At 53.5% G+C, this 18,514-nt stretch overlaps 3 protein-coding genes across 5 annotated transcripts in view; 1 reads left to right on the top strand and 2 right to left on the bottom strand.

Annotated features, from left to right (window-relative positions):
* Nucleotides 1-976, bottom strand: part of Als2cl (ALS2 C-terminal like) — a 28,718-nt gene extending 27,742 nt beyond the window's left edge. Inside the window, exon 1 of the mRNA XM_036192018.1 lies at nucleotides 384-976. The gene's annotated coding sequence lies outside the window, so the exon portion shown is untranslated. The remainder of the gene's footprint in view (nucleotides 1-383) is intronic.
* Tmie (transmembrane inner ear) lies at nucleotides 199-14,436 on the top strand. 3 transcript variants are annotated; one of them, XM_036192021.1, is made up of 4 exons: nucleotides 199-691; nucleotides 3,688-3,771; nucleotides 6,953-7,102; nucleotides 7,955-9,275. In XM_036192021.1, exons 1-4 carry the CDS (start codon nucleotides 445-447, stop codon nucleotides 8,053-8,055), a joined length of 582 nt encoding a protein of 193 aa, XP_036047914.1. In that variant the 5' UTR covers nucleotides 199-444; the 3' UTR covers nucleotides 8,056-9,275. The 3 variants fall into 3 exon arrangements, with proteins under 3 accessions (XP_036047914.1, XP_036047915.1, XP_036047916.1); XM_036192022.1 differs by having other exon boundaries at nucleotides 527-691; nucleotides 3,688-3,805; XM_036192023.1 differs by lacking the exons at nucleotides 6,953-7,102; nucleotides 7,955-9,275 and adding an exon at nucleotides 14,102-14,436 and having other exon boundaries at nucleotides 527-691; nucleotides 3,688-3,805.
* LOC118586774 (probable threonine protease PRSS50) lies at nucleotides 10,574-16,865 on the bottom strand. The gene is made up of 6 exons (XM_036192020.1): nucleotides 16,718-16,865; nucleotides 16,427-16,636; nucleotides 13,639-13,801; nucleotides 12,436-12,719; nucleotides 11,271-11,437; nucleotides 10,574-10,891 (listed from the first exon to the last, which is right to left on the bottom strand). Exons 1-6 carry the CDS (start codon nucleotides 16,860-16,862, stop codon nucleotides 10,655-10,657), a joined length of 1,206 nt encoding a protein of 401 aa, XP_036047913.1. The 5' UTR covers nucleotides 16,863-16,865; the 3' UTR covers nucleotides 10,574-10,654.
* Nucleotides 16,866-18,514: the final 1,649 nt, after the last annotated feature.

Here is an 18,514-nt window from a genome sequence, read left to right as displayed (position 1 = left end):
TCTGGTGTCCAGGGTGACCAGAGCTGCCTCTGGGCAGGAAGCCAGCGCAGAAAGGCCAGGACATCCCTCAGTGCCTGTCACTATGGCAACATGCCCGCTCTGCCCCCTAACAAGTCCAGTACCATTTTCTCCCCAAACTCAGGACGTCAGAATGGGAAAAGCCTTCTAGATCAGTCGATTCCAGCCCCTCCCCTTGTCCCAAGTGGAGAAACTGAGGCCCAAGAGGGACGGGGGTGGGGGTGGGGTCCCGTTGATCAAGGTTCTACTCCCAACCTGTCCCTTTCTCCCTCCCTGCTTCCCCTTCCTCAGTGTCCTTGGAGTGGAGTAGGAGGTACTAAAGTCCGAGAGCCCGGGGGAGGGGAGGCGGTGCCACCCACACCTACCCTCATCTCAGCGGTGATGGCGCAGGTGGCGTCCCAGGAACCTGACACCCACGATGAATAAATGATGCGGGCTCAACCGCCCGCGGCCAGAATTCTCTGCCGCCGCCACCACCGTCACCGCCTGCCGGTGGCCAGGGGCAGTCACCTGGCAGCCGTGTGCATCAGCCCCCCGCTCCCAGGACCTGCACCGGCTGAGCGCGCGGCGGGAGAACATGGCCGGGCGGCAGAGAGGCGCGGGGCGACTCTGGGCTCTGGGCGGCGCCGCGCTGGGGGCCTGCCTGGCGGGGGTCGCCACGCAGCTGGTGGAGGTGAGGCACCACATCACGGAGGGTAGGCGAAGCTGGCATCGTCCAGACAGGGGGTTGAGGGTGCGAGGAGCTGGCTCTCTCCCTTCATCTTGCCTGGTGGGGTGACACGGCCCCTTGCCCTTCTCCCTTAGACAGAGTCCCTGGTCTGATGGCAGAGCACGGCCTCTGACATCAGGGATACAAGGAGTCTCCGTGTGTCCGGGTGTGAAGGGAAATAGCCTTGCCATCCAGTCTTTGTTTTCCTAAGGGATGGGGAGAGGAACTTTCAGCCCTTAGCTTTCTTGACTTCTGTGCTAGTGGGGGATGTTCAGACCCTGGATTTGGGGTGTGCTGTGGGAACTACCCCTTTTTCTATGCAAGTCCTCCAGGGCCCCTACCGAAGGCAGGACCCAGGGACTGGAAGATCCAAATAGGTCCTAGTAATTACGGGAGCTGTAGAAGGTTTCTGAGCAGACGTAGCGTGAACAGTTCCTGTTTGGAAGGAAGAGGATAAATAAGGAGGGGCGCAGACGGGGAGAGCTGGGAGGAGACTTGCCCAGAAGGGAAGTGGAGATGGGTGGGGCAGGCCGGCCAGGAGCCAGGCTCAGGCCACCTGCAACCGCTCCAGCAGGAAGTAGCCCAAAAGGCTTAGAAGTCAGGAGCTGGAGGCAAAGGTCTGAAGGCCCAAAAGCCAGGGCCAGGGGCCTGGGTAGACAAGGCAGAGTGGAGGCCGTTGCTGAGAGACCGGGTGGGATAGGGAAGACAGCCAGTCGTTCTCAGAGGGCTTTGAAGAGACATAACTTTAAACTGAAGGGCCTGAGGGTGGCGTCTCATGGTACAGAGACCTGTACTCCTGTGTAGCATGTCCTCTCTGCAACTGACCAGAGGTGTGGAAGAGGCTGTTGGAGTCAGATGTCAGCTTCAGTACCCGGTAAGGGAAGCCAGCCTGGCTTGATGCCCTACGGAGCACACTCAGGTCTCTCACCAACTATCCTGAGGCCCCTGTACAGAATCTGAACTGTCCTCAAAGCAAAGGCTAGGGCAACAGGCAAGGCCGTTCTGAGGCACGGAGTCTCCCCACTCCTAGGAGCTCATCTCCCAGCTCAGCAGAGGAAATCACATTTGGAGCCCATCTGCTTACATCTCAAGCAAGGCCTAGCCCTTCTTTCCAAGGAAGCATGAGAAACACCAGCAGGACTGGGAACCGTGTCTCTTCTCAGTCCGGCCCTGCAGCAGCCCTTAACACCAGGCCGTGCCTCTGGGGGAGGCAGGACCTCCAAAGTTCAGAATTTCTGCCTTTATCAGGACCCACCATAAGATGCCTGGTTGTTGCCCATTACCCTCCACCCAACAGCCTGGTCAGGGTCTTCCAGTTAGACAGTCAGTCAGACCAACACACCAGACCTGTGAGACAGGGCACCATAACCAAGCACCCTACTCTGATGCTTCAGTCACCAACCCAAGCACATACACATTGCTGCAACCATACATATGCCCTCTGCCCATTTATATGTGCCCAATCCCATGCATGGCACATATCCACATACTTGCCTGCCTGCACAGAGGTTCCCCAATCCACCAAGGGACATTGCTGATTTTGTGGGATGTTATTGCCAATTTTACCATCAGATTGGAGCGTTCTCAGAGGCAGATGACACTACCTGACTCCAATTACAGGGAGGGAAACTGAGGTCTAGAGTAAAGGAAGGAGCCTCTGTTCTGGGCCCTCTTAGTGAGGAGCAAAGAGCCAGGAACCATGTACCAGTCTATGGCCCAGAGATTCTGAGATGCCTAGCATAGGCCAATGATCTCCTCTGAGTGCCCCCTGCCCTATGGGTGGCAGTTGTTAGATGAGGGAGTCCCCAGATCCTGGTAGATGTCTATCCATGTTTATGGACCACAGTGGGGGTGTGGGAACTGGAGAGAGATTGCATGACAGATGGCTTTTCTTTCTTAGCCACAAGGAACTCTCAAGCCTGTCCTTACTGATCATTTAGGAGATAGCGTATTGCACAAATGCCTGGTCCCACCCCCTTCTTTGTCCCTTAGCCAAACTGGTTGACAGAGACAGGATTATATCTCAGATCAAAACTAGCCTCTCATATTCCACAAGTCACAGCCGTGTCATAGACACTCAGGACAAAGTCATGTACCCCAAAACACCCAGGACAGGCCAAGAATGAAGCTAAGTTGGTAGAGTGTTGGCCTAGCATACACAAAACCCTGGGTTCAACACCCAACACAGCATCTATGAAAACAAACACACCCAGAACAAAGTCACAACTCTAAAACGCATAGATCAGGGATGTGTCCCCTCATTGCCCCAGAGAAGATTGTATTTTCTAGAAACCCAAGGCAGGATACTACCTTTTAATACCCTCAGGCAAGTCCCCTTAGACCTGAGGCATCAGTATGCCTCCTAGAAAACACAGCATGATAGTGTCCTTATGTCAGGAGCTGGCAGATCCTGAAAGCAGTGTGGTGCCCTTCTTAGCTACACTTACATCTTTTAGCCACCTAGTGGCGCTACATTACTAGTTTTCTAAGGCTAGCCTAGCTGGCCTTCTGGTGGTTATGGCTTTTAGTGGGACAGGCGTCAGTGTGTGGACACCTGCATGAGGAGCGCCTTACCCGTGTAGCCCAGCAGTAGAGCTCTATTGGGAGATGAGGACAAAACTAGTCTACCAGAGCAGCACACCTGGCCCATGAAACAGGCCTTGCCTTGTCCCTGGCCTGAGACCCCATCAGAGCTGGCTGGGACAGGGTGTGGGACAGGCTCCTTTGAGCCTTGTTTCCCCAAGCATCAACCACTCTTCTAGTCCAAGTGCCTGGTGCCACGGTCTGGGATTCTGGTCATTGCTTTTATTCTAAATCTGGAACTTTCTGAGGTCTAGGGTGTTGGTTGTGAATGTCTGAAACATTTTGGGGATTCTAAAATGTGTGGGCTGAGTCCTTGCTGACCCCATCCCAGCCTACTGGCCTGTGCCTGGCTCATTCCTTTCTCTGTTGACCCACAGCCCAGCACGGCCCCACCCAAGCCCAAGCCGCCCCCACTGACCAAGGAGACCGTGGTGTTCTGGGACATGCGCCTGTGGCACGTGGTGGGCATCTTTTCACTCTTCGTGTTGTCTATCAGTGAGTAGCCACATCCATCTCTCTCCACCCCACCACAGGAGGGTCATGGCTCCTCTAGCACCCTTGGCCCCTTCAGTACCCCTGAGTTCAGAGCAGCAGTTCCAGGCAGTTCAAGCAGGTCAGGCACTCACAGGAGGCCCACCATGGTCTCTGGCACCTCCTCACTCACACCAAGTCCTGTGGAGGGCTGACGGGCCAGTGGTGACCCGAAGATTTCTGCTGGACTCAGGGAAGCAGGCACATGGCAATTGCGTTAATTATAGGGGACTCCACTGAATCCAGGACATGTCATCTTTCCCTATGGCTGGCTTCCTGATGCTTTTCTTGCAGTTTGGCCAATTCAGAGAGCCCACACCCAGGGGCCCCAGCAAGGACTCCCCAGACGCCTAGCAGATGTGGCTTCCAGGCCCTGAATCCTACCTCCTCAGATGCCATTTTCCAGAAATGATTCATACCTACTTCCTTTCAAAGCAGGGGGTCCATTCCTCTCCTACAGTCTGGACTCTTACTGATGCAAAGGTGTAGCTGAAAGGGCTCAGCACCTGTTTGGCCCTTTCCCAGTGTGAAGTTGAGGAGGGAAGACAAAAGGTTCCGTGAAAGGCAGGCCAGGTGGGAGAGAATACCAGGGCACAAGGCAAGTGCAAACAGAGGATGGGAGGAGTGAGAAGAGAGGAAGCCCAGTCTGCCTACAAAGGCCCACAGAGGCTGGGTCTTCTGAGCTGTGGACCAGAGGGAGGCTTCCGGGAAGGGACTGTAGAGGGGATGGTATGGGCAGAGACTAGGAGGAAGCTGGTGTCTATGCCAGGTCTCAGATATCTGTGGGACTTCACCGAAATGCACCCGAAATGGAGGCTAAAATGACAATTGCATTCTAGTGGTGGCTTTCCCAAGAGATTCTCCAGAGTGCTGGGTGGCCACAGAGAAACCGTCCAGTTGCCAAGGGCTCTCAAAACATGACATCTGATTTGCACATGCTTCTCCTGGCACCCAAAGTGTCCTTCAGAGACAATGCCTCCTCCTCCCAGATCTGAGGGACTGATTGTATTCCCAGCTGAGGCCTAGAGTCAGGAAGCTCAGAGAAAGGTGTGCCTGCAGCCGGAGCCCCTGCATCCTGAGGGAGACCACCCTTGTTATCAAAAGCAGGCTTGCGGAGCAACTGCCCCAAGGAGCCCCAGAGCAGTGAAGGGGATATCTTTGGGGTATCCCTGAGGGTACCAGCTGGGAACCTGAGGCCTCCCCCAGGCTCCACTCTGGTGAATGGTAGAGGTGCCTGGGGCCACACCCGATATTCACACAGAGTCAGACTGAAGAGGCACGTGGACATCAGCCACACAGAGCATCTCCTACCCCTAACTTCATTTCCTAGAATGGGAACAGGCAGGGACGGAAGGTCCCTGAGCAGCAGGTCAGCAGTGGCTGCCTCCCATAGCTGCTGGGAGTGGTGTTGGGAAAATAGTTTCTCTGCTTCCCAGACTGCTCGGACCCAGGCAGCTATTAGTGAAACATTGCACACCGCCACCACCACCACCACCACCACCACCACCACCACCACCACCACACACACACACACACACACACACACACACACACACACACACACAGTCCCTTGGAGCTAGGGACTAGGGTTAAATAAATCCCCAGCTCTTTCCTGGGCTTCCGTACTTGATCCCAAATCTTTATAGTTTTTCATTCTCTTTGAAGAGCAATAATCAGGCCAGGGTAGGTAGGGCAGGCTTGGAGGGCCAGGCAGTATGTAAGTGTGTGATCCCTACTCTGGCTGCCAACAGCTGCCTGTTCTGCTTCTGAAGTTCTGAGCTCCCAGGACCTGGCACCAACCACATACAGCCTGAGCAGGCAGGGTGCTCAGGGTGTCAGTGGGGTCAGTAGGCAAGTTGACCCATGCCAGTAGGGTTGGAGCATAAGGAGAATCTTGAGTCCAAGGCACCCGCATGGGGGTCTGGGAAAGGCCAAAGCAGAGCACTTTGGGTAAGCAAAGTCCATTGCTGGCTCAGGTCTAATCCCAAGAGCCCTATGCTGGGGACCTAGTGCAGCCAGCCCTGCCCACCCTCAGCATATCTCTAAATGCTGGTGGCTGCCAGCACTGGAGGCTTTTGGACCATCCTTCCTATTCATCTGTCCATCCATCCATCCATCCATCCATCCATCCATCCATCCATTGCTTCTCCCATCCTGAAAGTCTGGGTGAGACACATGGAACCAAAATATTTGGCTCAAGGGATATTACTTTGCTTGAACAAGATGATCCCAGACTACCTAGGTATGATCTATTTCCTCAAAATAGACCTGGTTTGTCATGTCTGGGCCCTTCTGCACCTCAGCAGCCTGCCAGGAAGTTCTGTCTGGCCATATTATTTATAATAGGAACCAGACCCACCCCCTCTCCAGGGGCTGGGGCCACAGTGGTCAGATTGTGGGAGCCTTAAAAAAATAAACTCGGCCCAGCCAGCCAGGTCCTGGCAGCCTTGCCCTGCACATCACTAGATGGGCCAGCTTTATGCTCTGCCCCAGCTGACGTGGGCACAGCTGCCTTAAACCAGAAAAACACTCCTGGAATAACTTCCTCAGAAGTAAATGTCCAGGACAGGGTCTGGGTATTCTCACCAGTTTCTCCCCAGCCAGGGTCCAGGCTTGTCCTCAGGATACTGGGGAGGATGCAGCCACATCCTTGGGTATTTGAGGCACCTCTGCCTCTGCAATTAGGAGGCTAGAGAAGGAAACCCAAGGTGTCTTAGGAGCTCCCAAAGCGGCCTAGGTCAGAAGCACAGGGTGACTCTGAGTAGCCATGGCTAGAACCATACCTAAGACCTTCACTTTGCCTTCCTCCAGTCCCCAGTGTGATCACAGACTATCAGACCAAGATTGGCTATAGAATTCGTGGGGCTAGTACAAATGAAAGTACCAGGCTTTGTGTCCAAATTACTAGGAAGTTGACAGTAAAGCATCAAACTAAGCATGGGTCATGGGCAAACACGTAAAGTCAGCTTCACCCAGGAGGTCACCTCAGGCTTTGGCAGGAGTCTCTTACATGAGACATACCTGGGCAAATGGAGTCAGGCCTCACATGTGGGCACCACTCCACCCGGCCGAGACCCTACTCTAGCCAAACTTGCTCTGACATCCATACAGTCATCACACTGTGCTGTGTCTTCAACTGCCGTGTACCACGGACACGGAAGGAGATTGAGGCCCGGTATCTGCAGCGAAAGGCGGCCAAGATGTACACGGACAAGCTGGAGACCGTGCCTCCCCTTAATGAACTCACAGAAATCCCTGGAGGTAAGTAGATTCCAGTCCCATGGCAGCCAGCCCTGGATCCCGCAGCCAGCCAGTTCCTCAGTCCCGCTGTCCTAATTCACCCTGTCTCCCTGCAGCTGGTTCAGAGAAGGGACTGGGCACTATCCCAGGAGACCGGAGTGCAGAAGCTGGTCAGAGCCAGGCAACTAAAACAAGAGCCCATTTGTAGCAGAAAAGTTGTGGGGGTGCTGAGGAGGCGGCTCAGTCAGTAAGGTCTATGCCATACAAGCATAAGGACCTGACTTTGGATCTCCATCACCCCCCCCCCAAAAAAAACAAAAACAAAACAAAAAAAACAGACATGATCAAAAAAAACAGGCATGATCATGCACCTGTAAATCTCAGTGCTGGGGAGACAGTGACAGAAGGTTCCTGAAGCTCACTGGCTGGCTAGTCTTGCCCAGTTGGTGGGCTCCAGGCTTCTCAATAAGTAAATAAGGTAGAGAGCCAAAGAAGACACTCAGCATCAACCTCCAGTTTCTATGTGCATGCCTACACATGTGCACACTCAGCATCAACTTCCGGTCTCTATGTGCATGCCCACACATGTGCACACTCAGCATCAACCTCCAGTTTCTATGTGCATGCCTACACATGTGCACACTCAACATCAACTTCCGGTCTCTATGTGCATGCCCACACATGTGTACGCTCAGCATCAACCTCTGGTCTCTTATGTGCATGCCCACACATGTGCACACTCAGCATCACACACAGGCATGCATACACACACACCTCAAACATAAAAGATCTGAGAAGGGAGCCTGGAAGGCAGGAGAGGAGAGCTCTGGACATCCCCCCTCTCACCACTGTCGTCTCTTCCTCTACTCACAGAGGAGAAGAAGAAGAAGAAGAAGGACAGTGTGGACACAGTGGCTATCAAGGTAGAGGAGGAAGAGAAGAACGAGGCAAAGAAGAAGAAAGGAGAGAAATGAGCAAAGTATCCTGGTGGTGGCAGCTGGGGCTGGCAGGCCTTGAAGCCCAAGGTCAGGCCAGGATCCAGGCACCAGGACTCCATGTTCATCCATGGACCACAGAGGCTATGGTCTGAGAAGCCAAGGCCATGGCCATTACATCATGGTCCAAAAGGCATAGGGACAAGTGTCCATCCTGGACTCTGTTCCTTTCACATCACCTGTCTGGGCACTTGTCTCGGGCCACTGTCCCTCTACAGATACAGAGTGGCCTTGGACCCCTCCCCACACCCAGACAGGCCTCTGGCCCACCCTTTTTGCCAGGGGCAGAGGTGGCTGTGAAGGAGTCAGAGATTGGTGGTTTCAGATGGCAGGATTGAACAGGTTGTGTATGAACCTGTAAGCATGGAGGGAGGGCTGATGGGGAGCTTGTGACATGAGAGATTCTCTGACATAGGTAGATAGCAGCCCTGATTGCAAGGAAATTGCCCCAGGCTTGGCAGGAATCTGTCCCTGGCTGCCGAAGTGGCCCCATTATCAGGAGAGTTCCTGACCTGGCAAATGCTAAGCTCTGAAAACAAGATGACAGTGTGTAGAGCTGGGGCTGCTGAGGGGCTGACACGAGGCCCAGAGCCTAAGGTCTTCTGGCTCAGGGGTAGGTTTGAAGGACGAAGAGGGCTGAGGCCGGGGGGGGGGGGGGTGAGTGAGAAAGCCTGGGTCTCCCCATGGCCTGCGGAGTACAGCAGTGTACAGTTCCTCTTCTGCCGTGTCCCCACTGAAAGAAGCGTCTCTGCCAAGGACCATTCAGACGCCATTGAGGAGCTGGCTCTAGAGGAGAGAGATGAATGAGGCGCCATTCCAATGTCAAAATGAGGAGCTTTGACCAGAGCTGGGGACAGAGACTCTGGGAAAGTTTTCCAAGAGGGAAGCCTGCTAGAAAGGTGTTCTGAAGAGATCTGTCAAGAAAGCTAGGTGCCTGCTCAGCCCCAGACCAATAGAACTTCAACCTGAGATGATCTCCACCCCTGTTCCATGCTTTGCCAAGCCTTGGAGGATTCCTGTAGAAGGCAACACAACAATCCGTAGTAATAGGTGCCTCAGGCGAGCCTGAAGTTCTCTCCCTGACCTCTGTTCCAGACTGAGACCAAAAAGGGGGGGGGTGAGAGTTGGGGGGAGTGGAGAGATGTTTCATTGGTTAAGAGTACTGCTCTACCAGAGGACCTGGGTTCAATTCCCAGCACCCACATGGCGACTCACAACTGTATGTAACTCCAGTTCCAGGAGATGAATCCCTCACACAGACACACACGCAGGCAAAACACCAGTGTACATAAAATAAAAATAAATAAATCTTTTTAAAAATCCCAAAGGCTGAGGAGCAGCTAGGAGACATTGCAGCCAATCCACCCCGCCAAGGGGACTTGGGACATGGAGGGAAACTGATGAGGCTCACCTGAGCTCTCAATAAGTCTCTAATGTTTGGAGCCGGGTACTGGGACTCACAGGAATCATCCCTCATTCCTGACATGGTCCCATATCAACATCCTACGAGGAGCAGCACGCCAGAATGGCACGAGGAAGGAGTACTGAAGGCAGAGGGGTCACAGAAGGCCCCCATCATGGAAGGGGAGCACTCGACCAGTCAGGCACTGTCTGCTGACCTCCACCTCCAGGCTCCAGTGTAGGGGCTTCTCATTCCTAGAGCTGGCAGGGGTCCTTTCTCCCCAGACAAACCATAACCCTTCTGTGTGGCAAGGCGCTGGACGTTCAGAGGGGCAGCAGAGGTCACTCAAGGTCACTCAGAGCAGTAGCTGGTGCAGCCGGTGGGAAGTGTATCTTTTCCACCAGATCTTTTGTACCTACGCCCCCAGGCCGGAAGCAGGGCTAGAGGGTCAAAGTACTCTATGGATCTTTGGGGACAATATTCTGGAGAGTTCTAGCCACTGTCCAGAAGACAGTCAAGGCTAGGGAGAGTCTGGCGGAGCGGCGCACGCCTGTAATCCCAGCACTCGGAAGGAAGGCAGAGGCAGGCAGATCTCTGTGAGTTCGAGGTCAGCCTGGTCTACAGAGAGAGTTCCAGAATAGCCCAGGCTACACAGAGAAACCCTGTCTCAAAAAAAAAGAATGAAAGGAAGGAAGGAAGGAAGGAAGGAAGGAAGGAAGGAAGGAAGAAAGGAAGGAAGAAAGAAAGAAAGAAAGAAAGAAAGAAAGAAAGAAAGAAAGAAAGAAAGAAAAGAAAAGAAAAGAAAAAAATAACAAGACCAGGAGAGCCTATTTCCCACTCTAGTTTCACAGAAGGATCATGTCACTTTCCATCAGGAGGTCTGGGAGGACAGTCCCCGCAGCCCCAGCTTTAGCCTAGGTAGTACTTCCCAATCTTCCCACTTCCCCTTCACACACCCCTCTGCTTTCTGCAGGAGCCACCCCAAATCTTTAGAGGCTTGCACTTTTCAGTTTAAGTGCCCAGAGTCCCTCACCCACCCCACTGTGTACACCTGCTTCCCACTAGAGCAGCTCAGAAAGAGAAGACATGGGAAAACGAAGTGTTTAATCTCTGCTAGTCCCCGCTGATTGCCACCCACAGCAGCACTCAGGAGGAGGGGAAAGGGACCTGGCAGTGTCACAGAGGACCAAGAAGGCCGAGGAGCAGAAGGAAAGCCAGGAGCGACGTCCTGGAAGGGGCTGGGAGGGCCAGGGCCTCCCCACTAAGGTGGTCCCAGATCCACGGCTGGAAGGAGGACACCTGTAGAAAGATGGGCGGGGCCTCGTTCTTCTTGCAGCCTGGGCCCCAGCTCATCATCCCCACCAGGTACCATGTGCCGCCTGAAGAGCAGACCAAGGGCTCGCCAGTTATCTCCTGTAACGAGGGAGGAAGTTAAAAGGATCAGGGAGGTGACGCCATGCCGGAGAGGGACATGACCCCACTCAAGGAGCCAGCCCAGGGTGTTTCCACTGGATTCTTTCCACAGCCTCCCAGTGTGAACAAAGTTGATAGGTGTTCCTGACCCATTCTGTCCTCCTCAAAGGACACTAACCCCTTAACCTTAGCTCCACACTCACTCCTCTCCTCACATTTTCATCCGATCCAGTCCACCCCTTCCCAGCCTCTACGACCCTACCCTTGCCTGCCCTCTCCATCCTCTTCCCACTCCCCTCTCCCCAGTCCTCAGCTCTGCCTCCTGCACCTCTCCACCCCTTAGCCCTCGGGACAGATGAACAGGGGCAGAGGTCCTCACGTAGCAGAACTTTTCCCTGTTGTTGTCCGAGACACAGATCATCTGAGAGGTGATGATCCGAACCAGAGAGGAGATTCTGGAGAACTTGTGGTAGAGATGTTCACATTTCTTGCTGTTCATGATGGAGACTTCCTTCTCCTGAAGGGTTTGGAACTGGGGCCACATGCCTGTGAGACAGGCCCCCCATTCAGGTTTAGCCACTGACTATGGCCCACAGCTACCAGTTCTGTCTCTTTTGCATGGTAGCCACAGAGATGTCTCCATGTCTGGGGTATTTTCCCCTCCGGCCAGCAGGTCCCAAGGTTGCCCCACTCAGAGGTGCTGGAACAGACAGTCCACACTGATCACCTCTGCTAGTCCTCTTCCAAGGGCCTGCCAGTACTCTCAGGGTCAAAGCCTTTGTTTTCAAAGTTGTCCCTAGAGCCGCCTCCTCACTATGCTTGCCCAGACCCACTCCATGGATACCCCACCCCACCCACCCCCATCCCACAGCACCATCTTCCATCCCACCCAAAATATGTCTGAGCTCCTGGGAGACAGGAAACTTGAGATCACTCCCAGATAGGTCACAGAAGGGGCTGTTTAGAGGGCAAATCGGATCCTCAAGGATACAGAGAAGGGCATTTCTCTTGTGCACTGGTGGCTCCATAAAGGGAGTAGGTATTCCTAGAACCCATGAGAAAAATGATCCCTTGAATGGGTATGAGAGGACACGCCTGTCGTGAGGGCCTTGCTCCTATACTGGAATCACAAGGGATCGAGGGGCACTGAAGGGAAGGGATGTGAGTGGACCTTGTGTGACTCTCAGCTTCCAGACACAAGCTGCAGCGATTCTGGGAAGACTTCTGCAGAAATGGGAACTCATCCTCTTGAACTCTACTTGCTGATGCCCTAGGGCTGTGTATGGGTGACAAGCTATTGTTCTGAGACCTCCTTGCCAGCTTGGTCCTGAGACTGCAAGGTGGTAATGACCATGATATCTTCACTGACAAGACCCTCAACTTGGGGTAGACTTCAGAGATGAGAAAGCAAAAAAGGAAGTTCCTGAATCAGCCAGCTCCTTAAAGAAGGTACTCCAGAAACGTCCACTCATGGGGCACCCCAGCCACATCCAAGTCCTTTCTCCCACCACGGAGCCCGGGCTGGGGGTGGGGCTCTGACTCACCATTAACCCGGGGATATCCCCAGCCTGTCACAGTGCAGCGAGAACTGTCCTCCACCACAAACTCCAGGCCAGGCAGGCAGATGGGCCACACGTATTTGCTGTACTTGAGCCCCCACTGGAGTTTGAGGAGGCTGATGTCATTGGTTCGGCCGACCCAAGACCAGAACCGCCTGGGTTGGTAGCCATTGTTTATGATGATCTGATGTACTGGCACGTCTGCGCTGGTTATTGTTGTCTGGTTAATCCATGGACTCCCCACCCTCACTGTATAGTTATTGTGTTGCCTATGGGAACGGGAAGGGGGTCCTCCATCAGCTCTAGGCTCCTGCCTCAGCTCCCAATCCTGCCCTCCATATCACTGTGGCCCTCTAAGCAAATCCAGGCAGGCCTCCACGCTGGGCTTCATGGCCCCGAGCCTATTCCTCATGACAGAGCCCTGCACACATTGCGTGGTCCTCTTATTTTGTGGAGGAGAGAATCGGAGATTCAAAGACGTGCCATGGCCTGCTCAGGGACGCACACTCAGGAAGTGGTAGAGTTGGGATACAGACTCCATTTCCTCAGAGTTCCTATGTAATGGCCGTGGCCTAGATCTCAGGCTACCCTCCACAGGACGCCTCTTGAAGTCACTATGTTGATCCTTACGTCAACCTGGAACCTGTCTTCACTGGCCAGTCCTCAAGGGAAACATAGACACTACTCTCCTGAGTTCCCAGGCCCCAGAGCATTGGCACAACCACCCTTTGTCCTCACACAATCTATGTCTTTTTTTTTTGGGGGGGGGGCTGAGGATCGAACCCAGGGCCTTGTGCTTGCTAGGCAAGCTCTCTACCACTGAGCTAAATCCCCAACCCCTATGTCTATCTTCTGTCTCTATCCCCCTGAGGGGCTCTAAGCCGGGGCCTCCCTCAGAGGAAACTAGAAACTATTGATTGATGAAGGGAAGAGGAGTCCCTGGAAGCAAAGTGGGTGGAACGGAAATCCTAGCTAGGGTCCTCTGGGGCTCCTTACCTACGGATGACTGCACAGGACTGACGGCAGGTTGCCAAAGGCTGAGCCCCAGGAAGGAACCTGTGAGACTCAAGCCTCCCTTGCTCAGTGTGAGGACGAGGCTGGGACTGGCGCTGTGGGCCCCACACAGGACTGGGTCTCCAGCAGTCCAGATGCCTTTCCACCCACCCACCCACCTGGGCCCCAACTCACTGGGTCAAGCAATGGGCCATGGTCAGCACCCACTGGGAAGCAATAAGGGTGCCAGCACAGATGTGGACGCCGTTAGCCCGCACACTGACCATCCATGGCCACCGCCGAGTCATGGCTTCTGGGTCTCGGAGAGTAGGGTCTGTCTCATGGGAGGAGCCGCAGACTAGAGGGGGAAAAAGAGCATGTGGAAGCGATAAGCTCACCGGCCACATCTTGTGACTCTGTCCCCACTCTCCCCTCCCTCCAGCCTCCCCAGCCACTCACCTGTTTCTACCCACCCTATGGAAAGATAGCATCCATCCACGGACATCTCCAGCTTTAGCAAAGCCTCGGCACTATACCCAGATACCTATTTCCTTGTTCCTACAGCTCAGGCCCTAGAGCACCCCAATTATCAGCCTAGTGGACGACTTCACTTCAGCCAGATGTTCACAAATGCACCTGTATTTCTCTCTGGTTGCAGATTGCTCCCCCCACTTGAGCCAATGTAGACCACCCTTTCTCTGGGAATCCCCTCTGGTGGTTCATGGAGATAAAGATGGATGGCCCAACAGTGAAACAGACTTTATGAAGGAGCAGGCACATCCCAAAGAGGAGGGCAAAGCGACAAAAGCTTGGAAGATTGCCAGGCCCCCTTGGGACTCAGCCCTGAACCCCGTCACACAGCCGTCACAAAAAGCTAAGTGTCTGTAGTACCAAACGCTGGTGAGAATTCTAGGCCCCGATGCACCCTTCTGGAGCGGGGGTGCCAGCGACTGAGGGCACTTCAGAAAAAGCTCTGAAATTGAAGATGGGGTTTAGAGAGATGACTCAGCTGTGAAGAGCTGTGCTGGGCAGTGGTGGCACACGCCTGGAACCCCAGCACTCGGGAGGCAGAGGATCTCTGTGACTTCAAGGCCAGCCTGGTCTACAGAATGAGTTCCAAGACAGTCAATGCTACACGGAGAGACCCTGTTTCTAAAAATAAAAACAAACAAACAAAAAATGCACTGATTGCTCTTCCAGAGGATAGAGTTCCCAGAATGCATATGTTGGCTCACAACCATCTGTATCTCTAGTTTTGGGGGCTCTGGTGTTCTCTTCCAGCCTCCAGAGGCATCAGGCATACATACATGCATGCAGGCAAAAACACTATATGCATAAAAATAAAATTTAAAAAATTGAAGATGCCCATATTTAGCTTTCACTCAAGTATTTCTAAACAAATCGGTGGATTGTGAATCAAGTAAACGGGTTATGGCCAGCATATTGACATATTTGTTTACATATTTATATATTCACTTGTAATGCTGGGAATGTAATTCAGGGCCTGGAAAACTTCATTCATGTGTTGTACTTTATCTACATCATTCTTGCGTGGATGGGTGGATACACACCCGAGTGTGTGCGTGGGAGGCCAGAGGAGGATTTTGAGTCCCCTCATCACCCTCCACAGGGCCCCTCACTGAACTTGAAGCTGGTTTGGCAGCCTCCTCAGCCAGGGACTAGGATCCCAGCCATCTCCTGTTTCTGCTCCCCACCCCTAAGCTCCAAAGTGCTGGGGTTACTGGAGCACGAGACCCTACCCACTCAGCTTTTAGCTTAGATTCTAGGTTTTAACTCAGGTTCTCACGTTTATTCATGTGGTAAGAGCTCTTACCCACTGAATCATCTCTCCAGCCCATCACTGCATTTTTTATAAAAAGATTTATTTATTTATTATGCATACAGTGTTCTGCCTACATTTATGCTTGCAGGCCAGAAGAGGGCACCAGATCTCATTACAGATGGTTGTGAGCCACCATGTGGTTGCTGGGAATTGAACTCAGGAACTCTGGAAGAGCAGCCAGAGCTCTTCACCGCTAAACCATCTCTCCAGCCAACACCCACCCCCCCTCCAATCACTGCATTTTTAAATGATACTCAGCTAGCAGACCATCAGCATGTACCACACACACAGTACCTTGATGTCCCCCGCTAGACTTTTTTGAGGCAGTTAAAGTGATTTCATTGAATCCCAGGATAGTAACTATTTCTCACGTGGGTCTTAGCTACAGATCCCTGCAAATGAGAAAGTATGCTGGTGCACTGGTTAGGTTTACATGTCAACTTGCACTACAGAGTCTTCTGACAGAAAAGCCTGCACTGACCAGTTGTCTGAGTCAGATCGGCCTGTGAGTAATTCAGTGCCTATTATTAACTGATGTTGGATGGCACGGCCCTGTGTGGAGAGGCACCGTCCCCAGGCAGGTGGTCCTGGGCTGTGTAGAGAAGCTAGCTAAGCATTATCCTGTGAGAGAGCAAGTCAGCAAGCAGCCTTCCTCCCCCAGTTCCTGCTTCAGGCTCTTGCCTTGGCTTCCCTCAGTGATGGACTGTGACCTGGAAGTGTAAGCACTGCTCCCTAAGTTACTTTATCACACCAACAGCAAGGACATTAAAATACCTGGTGTGCCTTGCAGACCCCACAAGAGGTCTCACACAGCCCTCTTGGAGCTGTGCTGTGGGCTGGGAACCAAGACAGGGGCAGAGCAGGTCAAAAGCAGGCATCTGGCTAGCAGCCAGCTCTGGACACCTCAACAGCACCCCCAACTCACCACTGTCTCCTATTTACCTCACCTGATGAAAGGCCTGTGAGCACAGAACCCTGAAGGCAGGACCATGGCCCGGCCCAACCTCCAGTGCTCAGGACACACTGGTACAGGGCTTTCCCATCCATGGGCTCTCCTCTGGGCCCTTGATCCCTTGACCCTTCGACCTCAGGGATCCCAAATCCCTCAGAGCTCTCGGACCTCTCCTGCCCAGTACTCACAGTGGAGATCGCTGGGTTGTTTCGTGCCTGCCATCTGTGGCGCGGTGGTCTGTGGCGCGGTGGTCTGTGGCGCGGTGGTCTGTGCATGGTCCTGCCGGGGAAGGCGAAGCCTGCCTGAGGGACAGGTGGCTCTGGGGTCACAGGGGACGCCAGGGCCGGTCGGGACTGTGGTGGACAGCGTCCCGGGGACCACGCCTGCGGCCAAGCAGCCTGCGGAAGGTCATGAGCGGGTCAGAGGCGGCCCGGGGTGTGGGCGTGCCGGGGAGGGCGCTGGGGACAGGACGGGCTCACCTGCCGGCCGCCGGGGCAGGAGCAGCAGCAGCAGGAGCAGCAGCAGGAGCAGAGCGCCGGGACCGGAGCGGGTGCGAGAGGCCCCGGGCCCACGGGGACCCTGAGGGCCCTGCCCGCGGACCCCTGCCCAGCACCAGCGCTCCATTGCGCCGCTAGGTTCCTCCACAATGGCGCCCTCCATCGGGCGCTCGGGGCCCGGCCTGCGTGGCGCCCCCTGGGTGCCATTCGTTGGGGCGCTCCTGCAGGATGGCGCGCAAGCTGTGCCCGGCTCCCGGCTGGTGTCTTTCCTCACGCTTGTGGGCCCTTTCTCTGGGTCCCTTTGCTTCACCTCAGCTAGTTCCTGAGCTTCCATGCTTGTCGCCACCACCACCAGCAGCAAGCGGAAGGCCAACCCTGACCTGCTGATCCCCTTTCTCCCATCAGCTGGCATCCTTATCTTCCTCTTGAATACTGACATGATTTTAAAAAAAAAACCAACCAAACAAACAAAAAACCACACACACACACACACACACACACACACACACACACACACACACACACACCAAAAAACAAACAAACAAAACAACAAAACCAAAAATAAAACCCTCTAAGGCATCAAAGAAAGAAACTGAAGAAGATACCAGAAGATGGAAAGATCTCCCATGCTCATGGATTGGTATGATTAATTAGTAAAAAATGGCTATCCTATCTTGAAAGCACAGTCTTAGGGCATTGAAGCAAACTAATGTGTTCATTAGGGTCTCATTATGTAGCCCAGGCTGGCCTCAAACTGACAGCAATCCTGTTATGCCCAAATCATGACCCCAAAGAGACCACCGAAGACCGTGGATGTCCAGAATGCAACAGCAAGGTTTATTCTATAGATACAAGTCTAGACAGGGAACTCGTTCCTACACCCAATACAGTGAGGCAGGGAGGAGTTGCTCTTTCTTTGTGTGGCTAGCTTTTTAAAGGCTAAAACTGCAAGCCCTTCAGGGCGGTTGGGGGGGGGGTAGGGGGGTGTTGCACGGGTGCAAATCAGATTGGTTTATTTTTATCTCTGTTCTCTTTTAATTAGGTGAGGGTATGTAACCTTTGAATTTATTGGTTGGGGTTACACTTATTTTGGGGGCTGTCCAGGACAAGTCCCAGGCTTTGTCCTTGAGCTGCCATGGGGGTTGGCTGGCCTAGCATGGACTGACTGTGGGGGCTGGCTCAGTGGTCCGGGCTCTATCCTTGAGCTGCCATGGACATAGTGAGGGGTCCCAGACAGTAAACACCTGGCTGAACTTTAAGCAGTCGGGGTACGTGCAGAAAGGGAGCTACTGCAAGGACTATGTCATGGCCCTCCCAGAGACTGCTTGCTCAAGTCTCAGGAAACTGAAATTAAGGCCTGATCTCTGAGAGAAGACTGAGCATCCTGTTATGGCATCTGCTTGGTCCTTTCAATCCGACCTTGGCCTCCCAAGTACTGGGGAGATAGGTGTGGACCACCAAGCTTGGCTTCAGTAGGAGTTTTTAAAGCCCACACCACTTGAAGTGGTGTGCTTTCTAGATCTACTTATTGGGAACAGGGGACCATAATGGAGAAGTGATGGTGTCCATTGGTCAACAGCGAGAGCAGAAGGTCACTGGACATTTGAAGAACATGTTGGTTCAGCAGCACAGTTAAAACATTTAAAAAGTAATGTGGAATACTACCTGAAGCTTTGGTGCAAGGATACGGGAATTTTCCAGCCCAATAGACCAAGTGAAAGTGGGATCAAGCTGGAACATTCTCACTTTTGTCAAGGCCTATGCCCCCAGGAGAAACAC

This window comes from Onychomys torridus, chromosome 7, assembly GCF_903995425.1.
Source record: "Onychomys torridus chromosome 7, mOncTor1.1, whole genome shotgun sequence".
NCBI classification, from domain to species: domain Eukaryota; kingdom Metazoa; phylum Chordata; class Mammalia; order Rodentia; family Cricetidae; genus Onychomys; species Onychomys torridus.
This window is presented reverse-complemented; position numbering and strand designations above follow the sequence as displayed.